This window comes from Piliocolobus tephrosceles, chromosome 19, assembly GCF_002776525.5.
Source record: "Piliocolobus tephrosceles isolate RC106 chromosome 19, ASM277652v3, whole genome shotgun sequence".
NCBI lineage: Eukaryota > Metazoa > Chordata > Mammalia > Primates > Cercopithecidae > Piliocolobus > Piliocolobus tephrosceles.
In genome coordinates, this window is record NC_045452.1 from 37,663,174 (window position 1) to 37,676,784 (window position 13,611).

At 51.2% G+C, this 13,611-nt stretch overlaps 1 protein-coding gene across 2 annotated transcripts in view; it reads left to right on the plus strand.

The window, feature by feature from the left end:
• The first annotated feature begins 545 nt into the window (after positions 1-545).
• Positions 546-13,611, plus strand: part of TMPRSS2 (transmembrane serine protease 2) — a 41,302-nt gene continuing 28,236 nt past the window's right edge. The window contains exons 1-2 of one of the 2 annotated variants that reach the window (XM_023191885.1): positions 546-617; positions 11,196-11,266. In XM_023191885.1, coding sequence (XP_023047653.1) covers positions 11,252-11,266 — 15 coding nt within the window. In that variant the 5' untranslated portion in view covers positions 546-617; positions 11,196-11,251. Of the gene's footprint in view, positions 618-638; positions 749-11,195; positions 11,267-13,611 lie in introns of those variants that run through there. The other variant, XM_023191879.1, reaches the window with a different exon arrangement.

Consider the following 13,611-nt stretch of genomic DNA (forward strand, 5'->3'; position numbering starts at 1 on the left):
CTTTCCACTGGACGCTGGTGGGGGCCAAGAAAGGCCAGCCTAGGCGGACTGGGGAGGGTCCTGGGCGCCCGGTGCTGTGTCCCCGCCACTCGTGCTTGGGCCAGCGGTCCCCCAAGGCTGACTCCTGGGTCATTGCACAGAGGCCACAGTGGGTTCCCCGGAGGCCGGGATGGGGCCTGCCGCCTGCAGGAGCTCGTGAGGTAGCAGCTCCGGGGGCTTACCCAGGACTCGAGGAGCGCTCTCCGGAATCCCCCTCCTTAACCCAAACTTGAGCCCTCGGGCAGCGCTGCGCCGCGGACCCGAGTGGGGCACGCTGGCCGCTGGGGCAGGGCCCGGGAAGTGCCCCAGAGTCCCTCCTGGGTCCCGCCGCAGCCGGGGTTGAGCTAGACTGGGAACCCGTCCCGAGCTTCCCTTGGGAAACGCCTCCTCCCTCCCCACCCGCCCCCGCCCGTCCGGGGTGACCCGCGACGCGCATTTGGGGGTGTTGCCCTGGGCCCTGGGACGCCGCCTCCTGAGATTAAAGCGAGAGCCAGGGCGGGCGGGTCGAGAAGGCGCGAGCTAAGCAGGAGGCAGCGGAGGAGGGCGAGGGGCGGGGAGCGCCGCCTGGAGCTCGGCAGGTGAGCGGCGCCTGTACCGGGGTCCCGGCTCGGGGTCCGGGCTGGGGAGGGGAACCTGGGCGCCTGGGACCCGCCGATGCCCCCTGCCCCGCCCGGAGGTGAAAGCGGGTGTGAGGAGCGCGGCGCGGCAGGTGAGTGCGCCCGAGGGTCGAGCACTGGGGTCAGCCGGGCAGGGCGCCTCCAGGGGTGCTGGGAGAGTGCGGGGCACTGGGACTCCTTGCCTGCGACCGAGAGCCCTGGCCGCCCCTGTTGGCTTGGCGTCGCGAGGCTGGGGCAGGTGGTCCTGCGAGTCCCTAGCCAGCTGGTGGAAGAGGGTCCTACTGGGTCCCCGAAGTTGGCTCCTCGTCTGCCTGCCCTCCAAGGCCCTCGCCTGGGAGCACCGGTAAACCTTTTCTCTTTGGGGACGAGGACCGGGAGTGCTGTCCGTTGGCTGCTTTGTTTGGGAGAAATCTCTGCAGTCCCGCAGTGTTACCTGAACTCCTTCTGCTTCTTGGTTCCCTACAGAGGTAGGGAGAAACTGGAAACTCGCTGAGATGCCGGGAACGATACGGCCGGCGCGGCGGGGACCGTTGGGCCAGGCTCCGGGAGGGCCTCCGGGCTGGGCGCGAACTGCCCGTCAGTAGCGGGGAGGGACTGCTCGCGACCCAGGCCCCTTTGCGGTGACCCGCTGGCGGCGATCAGGGCCGGGGCCGCCTGGACACTTGGCACCGCAGTTACCCGCCCGGGAGGAACCCCTCAGGCTCCTTGGCTTGCGCTGCGTGCCGGGTTGCCGGGAAGGCGGGGCACCTGGTCGCTTCGGTCCACCTCAACCTGTCCTGCCGGGCTCGGCACAGTGGCACCCTGAGTGGTCAAGTGCTCCAGCCTAGCAGTGTGCGCTCTGCTCGAGCACGGGTCCAGATGAAAAACTGCGTCATGTCCACAAAGTTTGTGCCCCGAGAGCCCTGAGCGCTTGTGGTAGAGGAGGGCCTTCGCCCGCTCCGCCATAGGGCACAGCCCGGTGGCCCTAAATCCTGTTCAGAACGCCCTGGTGGCAGGCCTAGTCACGAGGAATCCTGGTGGCTTGTTTGGGAAGGAAAGGATAACACGGCGGCCCCGAGGTGAGCCTGTTGGGCAGGGGACACCAAGGGCTCGGCTTCGAGGCTGTGCAGCCCTCCCCTCCGTGCGAACCTGTGCGGTGGTCTCACAGGAAAGATGAGCGCATCGCGCCCAAGGCAATGCCTGACTTCACCGAGCTCCCAGCCGCGAGAACCTCCCGAATCATGGAAAATTACAAAGGCTACGCAGCCCAGTTGCAAGGCGTTTGAAAAACCTAAAGTGAGACTATGGCTGTTGACCTGTCCCAGGAGTCTGGGAAGGCACTCCAGGAAGTGGGGATGGAGCCAGCTCCCCTGCAGGAAGGACGGGGCCTGGGAGTGTGGCAGGGAGAGTTTACCAGCGCAAAGAGACTTGGGGAGGGAGGGAGCTAAGTCAGTCCTGGCTCCTTAGCTGCTGCTGTGAAGGGAGGGCTTGGTGGGCCAGGTAACCACGAGTTCCCCCAGAAAGTTACTGGAGGTTGCTCGGGACTTCCCTACCTTTGCTGAGTGCTTTTGAAGAAGTGGGACCTGCCCGGCTCGCTGCAGAACTACTGGACAGATGAGGTTAGAATGAAACCTAGCAACACCCTCGGGTAAGGACACATTAGGCTAGAGAGCTCAGGGTGCATCCTATGGGCTGAGACCTCTGCCTGGAGGTGGCCATCTGCACCTCGGCGTCTGGTTATTTTTGATGATCAGCTGGTGAACTGGCTGGGCCTTTGTTCTCTGCCTGGACATTTGTTTGGTCCCCAGCAGCTTCCCTTATTCCTACCCGGGAAGGACAACCTTCTAACAACAAACTCGTGCTGTTGCTGGAGCCCCAGGCAAGGCCTCCCAGGTTGCTAGGTGCTGGCCTGCCCCGCACCCTTGGCCACTCTCTCTTGAACTCAAGTCACCTTAATCGTAGGAGTACATTTGGCTGCACTGGCATTATAATAATAACCACAGACATTGATGTGGCACTTTCTTTTTTCAGCCGGGCATCATTGCAAACCCTTTATAATATACTTAACTCAATTGTAAGGAAACTGGGGAAGAGAGATTGGGTATCTTGTCCAAGGTCTTTAACCTGTAAGGGGCAGAACTGGGGATAAACACAGCCTATCTGGCTCCACAGGTCAGGGCTTCCAGTGTCGGGCTCTGAGTCGGAGACACAGGATGCCTAGAAGGGGCTTTAGTGACAATCCGCACAGGATCGATTCCTTTTGCTCCTTCCCTGGGTCCCCCCTCCGGGATGCTGGAATATTACCAGCAAGTGGAGTAAAGGAGGGAAGGAAGCTGAAAACAACGCGGCTGGAATCCTGATTGCACAGGGCTTGTTCCTGGGCCAGGCTCTGGTTCTCCCTGACCTGAAAGCCTAGTCCCTGCCCAAAGCCCCACCTGGGCTCCGTGCTGCCCCCTCTAGCAGTATAACATGGTCAGAGTGCCTAGAACTCTGAAAGGGGGCCTGCGGAGGGCTGACCTCCTGGGCCATGGGGGCATTGAGTGACAAGACGCTGGTGCACATGTCCTGTAGGTGAAAAGGTAGATGCATGCAGTACATTATGCCAGTAACCACCACCACCACCACCACCACCACCACCATCGGAGTGTGCTGTCCCCCTACTCTGGGTCCAACCTAAGGGTGAGGGCCCTACCAGGAAATGTACAGCAGAAGTCTGGCTGGTAACGCCTGCTCTTTCCCACCTGAATCTGTGGCAGGATTCCTTAGGGAATCTTCATAATAATGTGGGATCATTGCCTTGGTCCCCATTACTGCATCCGACTCTGAGAATGGGGCCCGGGCAGCTCATTTATTTATTTATTTTTTCTAAGCCCTCTTGAAAATTCTGGGTTTGGGGAGCACTAAGCAGATGTAAGCCTTGGACATGGAGATAGAAAGGAAAGGTGAATGGTCAGTGGAGTGGTTGTTCAGTTTTGGTTGCTGAAGACTCGGAGAGTGGCCTTCCTGGTGAGGAGAGGGAGGTCAGGGAGAGCTCCCTGGGGGCATCCAGAGAGCCCAGGGGCATTGAAGGCCCAGGTGCATTTCTGCTCTCTGGTCCCTCCTGCTCTGCACTCCCTGAGTGTCCCTCATCCCGCAGTCACCAGGCCTTTGCTACTCTTCCCGGCCCCGCCTAACTTTCCAGGACACCTGTCAGGGGGTCTTCCAATACTGGATGCATTGCATGGCCTCGGTACTGGGGTGCAGGAGCATTGTGTACCTGAGAGCTGAGGCCTGAATGGGGTCAGCCTTTGTGGGGCCCCTGCTGGCCCTAAGGGTGATTTGGAAGGCCCTGACTTGCAAGCACCAAGTTAGATATGGGCTTGCATGTGGAGGGGGCTTATGATGTCCCCATGGCCAGTGACCACTGTGGCCCCACCTAGCCTATGGACACCCAGGGAGGAGCAAAAGGGGATCTGTGACAGGGTAGCAGCTTGGCTGAGCACACAGGCAGCTCTTCAGGATGACCTAGAACAGAGACTGGGCTCCAGGAGGAGGCAGAGCCTGACCTGGGACTTGGTTATTCCTGGTCGCTGGGCAATGGTCAGGAGAGAGGAACTGAATGAGCGGAAATGCACTCGTTGGGTGTCAAGGCTGGTTTTCTGGCAGGGGTGTGGGTAGTTACTTTTGTTGTAAACAGAGTGAAGTTTGAGAGGGCAAAAAACTCAAAGACAGGCTTTTCATCCTCCTGGAGGTGAGTCCACAAGAGGGAAGCGAGGGCTCCAACATCTGTGTGTGGATAGTGCTGAGCCATTGGGCATCGATGACAGGAGAGCAGGAGGGGTTTAGGGCACAGAACTGTGATAAGAAAGCAGGAAGTGTCTGAAGGGCACCTTGGCTTGTGGTTGCGGCAGCAGAAGTCCGGAAGTTCACTCAAGGGCAGACTAGGTGGAAAAATTGAGGCTGTCAAGTGGAACTCAGAAGAGAGGCTATGACCATTGGGTTTGTCAGAAAAATGTGTTCAAGTGAGGTCTGACTTGCCAGATGGAACTAAGCTGAGGCTTTTTATTATTGTTTATTTGTACGAGGTGCACAATGCAGTGGCAAATTCCCTTTAAGGCCATTGCTTTCCAAGGGGCTGTCCTGGTAGGGCACTTAGCCTGACCCCACTGCGGTACAGCCCAGGGGTCATGGGAGAGCACGCTTTCTAGGGACAATGGGCTTGGAGTTCTTTCTGCAAGCTTCTGCTGTCAGAGAATTCGCTGACATTTTCAAGTTCACTGGTGATGCATTTATAAGGAGTTGGGAGCAATGTTGAGAGATCACCATGTCTGATCTTGACGCTTAAGCCTAATTCTGTTCTGGAATATGTTAGAGAAATGATCTTCCAGTCTTGAAACGTATGTTTTTAGGTTTGAGGAATCTTGAAACATATGTTTTTAGGTTTGAGGAATTTGGTACTTTCTAAGGTAGCTTCGGGCTGTATTTGAACTTCCTTTTTTTTGAGGCCGAGTCTCACTCTGTCACCCAGGCTAGAGTGCAGTGGTGTGATCTCGGCTCACTACAAGCTCTACCTCCTGGGTTCACGCCATTCCCCTGCCTCAGTCTCCTGAGTAGCTGGGACTACAGACGCCTGCCACCACGTCTGGCTAACTTTTTGTATTTTTAGTAGAGATGGGGTTTCACTGCATTAGCCAGGATGGTCTTGATCTGCTAACCTCGTGATCCACCCGCCTTGGTCTCCCAAAGTGCTGGGATTACAGGCGTGAGCCACCGCGCCCAGCCTCAGGTTGTATTTCAACTTTCTAATTGTTGGAAACTTGATTTCCCCAGATGGAATCCAAGTCTACTCTTCTGGAAATTCTGATCATGATTCTGGTATTGTCCTTTGGATGTACGCAGAATAAATTGAATTCCGTCTCCACATAGCCGGGTCTTAGGTGTTGGAAGATAAATCTTAACTGCCATCATTATATTATTGCTGAGTGCTCGTCATGTGTCGGGCACTGAGCTGCAGCCTTGCTTTCTCCCTTAATCCCGCAACAACCCTATTTCTGTATCATCCCCATTTTACAGACTGACTTGGACAAGTTCTTTAAACCTTAGCCAGTGGCTTGTGTGTGGTGTTGAAGTCTCTGCCTGGAGTGACCTGGGGGCCTCTGCCACCTGCCTGCCTGTCATGCCAGGCTGCACTCAGTTTGGGGCACCTGGACTCCTGGGAGGTCACCCACTGTCCTGACTTGGGGTGCTGGTGTTGTCTGGGAGTGGGCATCTCATCTCCCTCTGCTAAATTTCATCTTACTCATTTTGCCTTTGGAACTGAGAAAATATTTTTTTTCCTGCAAATTGTATTGTATTTCAAATTTACATTTCCAATCATCTGTCGTTGGTGTATAAAAACACATAGATTTTTATATTGATCTTGTATCCCTCAACTTTGTCAAACATGCTTATTAATTTTTTCCCCAATAGTTTTTGAGGTACAGGTGGTAGGACCTCCATAAAAACATTTAAATACTGTCTTTGTAAGCTACAAAGCTAGATTTAAAAAACAGAGAGAGAGGGAGAACCAGACCTGATTTCTGCCCTAAAAAGTTTATAATCTCTTTGGGACAATGAGTCATTCACAGGAAAAGAAACTTGGATGATGCAGGCAATACCTCTCCTGAGGTGATCTTTCTGTTTCTCGCTCAGCCTTTCTCTCTCAGCAGAACTCTTGTGCCAATCATTGTGTATGCAATTTACCTGATTACACGTCAACAAGTGTCTGCTCAACAGCCACTGAAATCAGCTGTTGGCTAACTTTCATTTAGTTGTGCATTCTATCCTTAAGAAGATAGAACATCTCGTTGTATAATGTGATGTTAGTGCGGTTATTTTGGCAGAAGGGGCTCTTTTTGATCATTTGGTCATTGGCTGGGACGTGTCCGTGGATGGTGATAGTGCTGTCTGGAGTTTGAAGAAGGGGCACTGAGTCTGAGGCTGGCCTGTCTGTTCCCTCTCACACCTCCAGCAACTCAAACAGTACCAGTCACACGTGGGGGCTTTGAGAAGGAGCAGGTGTGTGCACAGTGGTGCATGGCGAGGTCAGTGGAGACTTCACTGCAGAGAATACCCCTGGATCTTGGGTGGGAGTCAGTGTCTATGAGCCTGACTTCATCTGCGTTGACTTGGTTATTTGGAAAGTAAGTCTCCAGCAAACGTGTCCTGAGATCTCCAGAGGAGAGAAACTAGGAGAAATGATTCTTGTTTTGGCAGTGACTTCATCACATCATGGGATGCAGATATGATACCACAGCATCGTCCTGCTCCATGATGGCCAGGCAGGTGACTCATGGGCTGACTCAACTCTCAGCCCAGGATGGACCAAAACAGTGTGAAGACAGCTGCGTGCCATTGTGAGATTCAAGTGGCTGACACTGTCTGTTTTGAAGAAGGAGCTCCCTGCCATCCAGGAATGGGGCCTGAGGGCCACCCGCTGTGGCTCTTTTGCACTTAAAGGAAAATTTCCCCAAGTGCTCCTGATGGCTGGCTTTCCAGAATTGAGAGCCGTCATCACAGTCCTTTAAATGACAGCAGTAAGCACTCGCTAAACAGCATTGGCTCTCGTCATCTATGTTACATCTTGCTCCTTTCAGAAACCAGTTAATGAGATGTACAAGCTTGTGTGAACGAGGAAATGCCTGTTTTAAAGATGAACAGGACTGAGTGTGAGTTCCTGGTCTTGTCAGGACAGCAGTGCTTCCCCTCTCAGATCAAATGTCAGAGCAGGACATTCCCCCCTTCTTTTCTCTTCAGCTGGAGAATGTTTGTTATTGTTGTTTGTTGTTTTTGTTTCTGTTTTTTGTTTGTTTTTGAGACAGAGTCTCTCTCTGTCGCCCAGGCTGGAGTGCAGTGGCCTGATCTTGGCTGACTGCAACCTCTGCCTCCCGGGTTCAAGCGATTCTCCTGCCTCAGCCTCCCGAGTAACTGAGACTACAGGCATCCACCACCACACTCAACTAATTTTTGTATTTTTAGTAGAGATAGGGGTTCACCTGTTGGCCAAGCTGGTCTTGAACTCCTGACCTCAGGTGATCTGCCCGCCTTGGCCTTCCAAAGTGCTGAGATTACAGGTGTGAGTCACCACGCCCAACCCAGCTGGAGAATGTTATTGGCAGCATCACTCTGGTCTTCCATTCCAAAGTCCATAGTAGCTGATTTGGGCACACTGAATATTTTTGTTGATCATGTTCTGATTGCTGGAAGAGATAGGATTATCCTGCCACTGCCTCTGGGTCCCATGGCTTTTATTTGACAATTAATGGTGGTGGCTCCCGGTGTTCCTTCCTTCCCTGGCTTCCTTGTTAGGGATCGTGAATGAATAGCAAGTGTGGGTTTTGAGCACTGATTCTTCATTGCTTTCAGAGGGCTTCTGAGCTGGGAGAGCCGCCAATGGGATCGAATTTTCACTTCCGGAAACTTCAACCAAACCTATAACTGGGGAGATAGAAGAGCTGAGAAACCAGAGGCGTGAGAATGTGTTTGGTTAGGCAGGACTCTTTGAAAGCAATCTTAGGACGGTACTGCGTTCTTTCTTGCTTATGAGACAAGAATGCGGGATTTATTGTGTTGATGTCAGGCCTGAGGATCCTCTGTCTTCACAAAGCAGACATAGGTAAGGTCTATTAAGATGTGACTAAAAGGCTTAAACGTTTTTGATATATTTTAAGTGGTGATCCTTCCCACCTGTATATTAGTCACTTTCCTTTCCTCATACCCAGAAAGATGTGAACTTTAGTTTTAATCCTAGAAAAAACCCCAAAGCTATGACATGACCTGGTTCTTATATTTTTATCTGTACGTGAAGAGTAAATAAATGATTAGTGTATGTTTGTCGTAACCTGTTTGGTGAGGTTTTTGGAGACTAAAAAGTCATACTCATTTTCATTCATGGCGGGTTGTTGGGGTTTTGTAGTTTAATGATTCAGGAGCTAGTTCTGCTTAGGACATAGGAAAGCAATGGTGTGCTGAAGCCAGCCCCCCGTACCTGGCTCCGTGGTGAGCTTCATGTTGTTAGCCTGGGAATACTTACCGAATGCAAACCTGCAAATCAAGACAGCCCTCTTTTCCTTCAGCAGGTGGTTAAATGTTTATCAGCTTTATAATTCCTCTTATTTAATGGGAAGTTATATAGCACTCATTTTATGCTAAGCACGAAGCACTTCATTAGTATTAACTCATTTAATGCCCTGGAGGTAGGTGTTACTATTATCCGCATTTGCAGATGGGGAAACTGAAGGACCGAACCTTCGATAGCTTTCTCCAGGTCATGAATAGTGAGTGGCTGAGCCTGAGGTTGGATCTAGAGGCTGGTCTCAGAGGTCAGGGGCTGAACCACTGCCCAGTGCTGCCCGCTGCTGTTTGAGCACCGGTTGTGTGCCAGCAGGCGGGAAATACTCTTCTGCGAGCATGTCACAGGGAGTGGGCCCTAGTCTGGCCAGCTCCAAAGCCCAGAGCCTCCTCCAGGCTCTTGTTCTTTCATTAGTAACGTGGTCTTCTGGATGGATAATCTCGAACCCCGTTTCTTAAAATATTCTTTGGTCATTTAAAGTCAAGTGGGTAGGGGTGGAAAAAAGCCCTTTATTTGCTCACGAAGTGCTTGTTAAAGAAAAAAAAATCATTCAATGACACTTGTTAAAGATGGCGAGGCGAACTTTATTCAGGATCACGGAGACAGGTACAGGGATCACAGCCAGCAGATTTTGCCGCGGGAGAGAGACTGGGATCCACTTGAGCACAGTATGGGCAAGTGGGAGTTAATTTATAACCAAAGATCAGGGTGGGGTTGGTGGAAAAATCACTAAGAGAAAGCATCAAGGGTAAGGGGGATTCTGGCTAAACCAACCAAACAGGATTCTTGCTGAAGACAGGCTGGGTGATCAGACATCACCTGTGGCACGGCGGCAGCTGAGGAACCCGATCAGCTATCAAGAGTGATCACATACCGAGGGTGGGAGGTTCTGGCTTAACTGAGCAAGGTGTTTTTGCTAAAGCCTGATTTTACAAGGAAATGCACAGATGGCCTAGAAGGTTCAGGAGCCTGATGTAAGTTTGATCAAGCAAAGAATCTTTGTCTGTGGAGAGTGATGTCAGAATGCGGCTTGACTATAAAGCGTTTCGTGTTGAAGGCATCTCTAGCTATTATTGTTAACTGTTCACAAAGGACAGCAAACGAAATGGCCCACAGCTTTCTTTTCATTACTGCTAATCTTAGAAATGGTCAAAATGGGCCGGGCGCGGTGGCTCAAGCCTGTAATCCCAGCACTTTGGGAGGCCGAGACGGGCGGATCACAAGGTCAGGGGATCGAGACCATTCTGGCTAACATGGTGAAACCTCGTCTCTACTAAAAAATACAAAAAACTAGCTGGGCGAGGTGGCGGGCGCCTGTAGTCCCAGCTACTCGGGAGGCTGAGGCAGGAGAATGGCGTGAACCCGGGAGGCGGAGCTTGCAGCGAGCTGAGATCCGGCCACTGCAGTCCAGTTTGGGCGACACAGCCAGACTCCGTCTCAAAAAAAGAAAAAAAAAAAAAAAGAAATGGTCAAAATGGTTGGCTCTGAATTTCTTTGTTTTTTGGGTTTGGGGTAGTAAATGGAGTCACTGTGGACATGTTTTATGGATTCTTTTAAACATATGTATCTATTAAAAATCGGGAGGGCCTACATGGCCAACTTTAAAACGTCAACCTTGAGCTGTGTCTGGTGCTGAGCCCTGGACCACCCGCTGGGTGGTGGGTGGCTACTGGCAGTGCCTGTGGATGTTCTCTGGGAAAGACGGTCTGATTGCACCTGTTCTTCCTTAGTTCCTGGTACTGTGAGGCACTCCTTCCCCACTCTCCTGGAACCCTCAGCTTAGCACAACAGTGGCGATTGCTCTGTCTGTTTTCCCCTGAGGACCCTGAGATTTCAACAAGGTTCAGTAACTCACCCATGACACTTCCAGGGAGCTGTGTTGCCAGCAACTGGCCCAGGCCTTTCCCTCCTGAGCCCATCTTGTCCTTAACCTCTGTCAACCTTGATGGGTTTAGTCACCTTGTTGTGTTTCTTCAGCATTTTTATCCCATGCAGTCTCCCTTGAGTAGATGTTCTGTATGGGGGAAATCACAGCTGCCTGGTGAGAACTGGATTAAATCTAGCAGGATGCCTGGGCTTAGTGGCAGTGGAGTCGTGGGTGGCCTTGAGTCCCAGGCAGTCCCCTGAGAGTCCTTCCCAACGGATGTCTAAGTCATTGAGTGTGCTCCTTCTTCTTCCTGGTCAGGCTGTCCTGGCCGCAGCACTTATAATTGCACCCATCATTCTCCCCACTCTGATCCCTGAGGAGAGTGCTTCTGCTGTTACCTCTAAGGTACAAGTGGGTCCCAGAGTCCTTAAATATGGAGGGATGTGGGGAAGCAGTGGTGAAGATGCAGGCCAAAGGTCAGCAGGCAACACTGGTCTTTGTTCTAGGTAACCTTCATCTAGAGATTCTTCTAGTTCTTTCTGGATTTATCTTCTAAAAATGAACTGATATGGAAATATTACAGTGCTGTAATTCTTTGTTCTAGGTCATACTGAACATTCCAGATACCTATCATTACTCGATGCTGTTGATAAAAGCAAGATGGCTTTGAACTCAGTAAGTGGTTAATTATTACCTTCCTGGCCTTTTCTTTGTCCCCTTGTCCCTTCTGTTATTCCCAACGGTGTTTATGGGTCAGCAATTGCAAGGGCTATTTGTAGGGAATGCTGGGCCATGCAGATGCTGTTCATGGCACCCTCTAGAAAGAGTGATTTGGGGCGCAGCCACACAGCTGCCCAGGTGAGTCGCAAAAGCCGTGGCTGTTGGGTAGACATGAGTGATATGCATTCTCACCTTAACCTCGTCCCTTCCTGCTTTGCGAGGCAGAGGGCAGGGTCAAGGAGTGGGGACAGATGAGGCAGGATGGCGGTAACCGGGGTATGTTCCAGGGAAGAGACCCACGTGGGATCCTATCGATGCCCAACTGAAGGACTAGGAAAAGTCATAACTGCATGAGGCATGGGTGGGCCCTCCCTCTCCCTCCCTCTCCCTCCCTCTCCCTCCCTCTGCCTCCCTCTGCCTCCCTCTGCCTCCCTCTGCCTCCGTCTGCCTCCGTCTGCCTCCCTCTCCCTGGAGCCCACTGCCTTTAGAGACAAATGTGGTTAATCTCTGCTCCCCATTGTAACTGACCCATTTGCCTTCTACCTAAAATGAGTGCACTTAGTAAAGAGTTTTAAACACTTCATAGATTCTATATCTGGAAAACAGACCTTGTTTTCTCCTTTATTTGTGACTGATATTCATGTTTGACTGGGTGTGTGTTTAATTTCAAGTCCACTGCTCAGGAATTTTCAGGGACAAACCTCCTTGCTAGTGGATGGCGAATTCTTAGATGGCTGAGATTGCAGCCTCTGGCTCCCTCATTTAGATGAGAGATTACCTTGTATTTTCCCTCTGTGTGCCGCTCTGGTTCAGAGTTGTAATCTTCGGACTTTTGAAGGATAGCATCAGTGAGTTATTAAGTGCAGGTGAACTCTGCAAGCCTTGTTTGGCTCATTCCATGATAATCAACTTCCCTGGAGTCCTCATTTAAAGTTCTAAGAGCATTGCTGCCTCTGCTCAGAACACCTGTCCATTGAGTACAAACTTGCTGTCATTCTCTGAGGTCAGTAAGAGACAAGGGGCAGGCTGGGTGCGGTGGCTCGCACCTGTATTCCAGCACTTTGGGAGGCCGAGGCAGGCAGATCACCTGAGGTTGGGAGTTCAAGATCAGCCTGACCAAAATGGAGAAACCCCTGTCTCTACTAAAAATACAAAAATTAGCCGGGTGTGGTGGCACGTGTCTGTAATCCCAGCTACTCTGGTGGCTGAGGCAGGAGAATCGCTTGAACCTGGGAGGCAGAGGTTGTGGTGAACCAAGATCGTGCCACTGCACTCCAACCTGGGCAACAAGAGGGAAATACTGTCTAAAAAAAAAAAAAAAAGGAGCGAGTGAGAGAGACAAGGGGCAGAAATTAACGAATGGGTAAAAGTTTTGCATGGGGGCCCTTAGATACAGGTAAGAGGAAAAATGTGGCCTCCCAGAGTGGCCCAGCCAACAGGTAACTGGGGAGAACTGAAAGAAGGGGAAGATGTGGGCTGGTGGGGCCCAGAGTGGCCTGTTTGGGGCGAGTCTTGACAGGGTAGGCCTTGGGAAGGCGATTTTTAAGTAGGCTGAGGAAGGGGAGATGGGCGTTCTAAGAAGATAGACACCAACTGAAGGACGGAGCTGAGAATAAAAAGCTACTTCTAGGCAGTTCCTTTCACATTTATGTACGGCCACACGCTGGCCCAGAAATTTCATTTAAAGGGATGTAGCTACACATTTCTGCCCTCTGCACAAAAATGCATGGACTTTGTCAGAACGTTTCTTGCAGCATAGCTGCTAACAGCCCACATTGTGAACCACTCAAATGTCCATTAATAAGAGATGGTGAGTGAATCATGATACATTCCTTATATGAGAGAAGAGGATGTGGAAGAGGTATTTTCAGGATAACAGAGTATGCTTCTTTAGGCAAATTTCTTCACTCAGTTTTTTTTTTCCTGCAAAATGGTTGTATTAATTCATACCTGTGCCAGTCTTGCTGGTAGCAGGAAGGGTTATGGTGAGTGTTCAAGGGGATTATGAGTACAGGGGCCTGGCAGCAGCTGAGTTCTCCAATGTTAGCTGTTATTCTTCTCATTATAATTATGGTATTGCTAGTTTATAATTTTGTATATCAATACTCAAGGAAAAGACTAGAGGAATTAAAGGTACAGGATTTTGGCTTAATGGATTCTAACCCAGACCTCTACACAACTTTTTAAAATTATTACTATATTTTACTAAATCCCAATGTCTGCCACTTGTTTTTAAATTTCAAAGAATACATAGCCTGTTGGGCAAACTTGGGTTTGTGTGCTTGGCTTTTCAGCAGGTG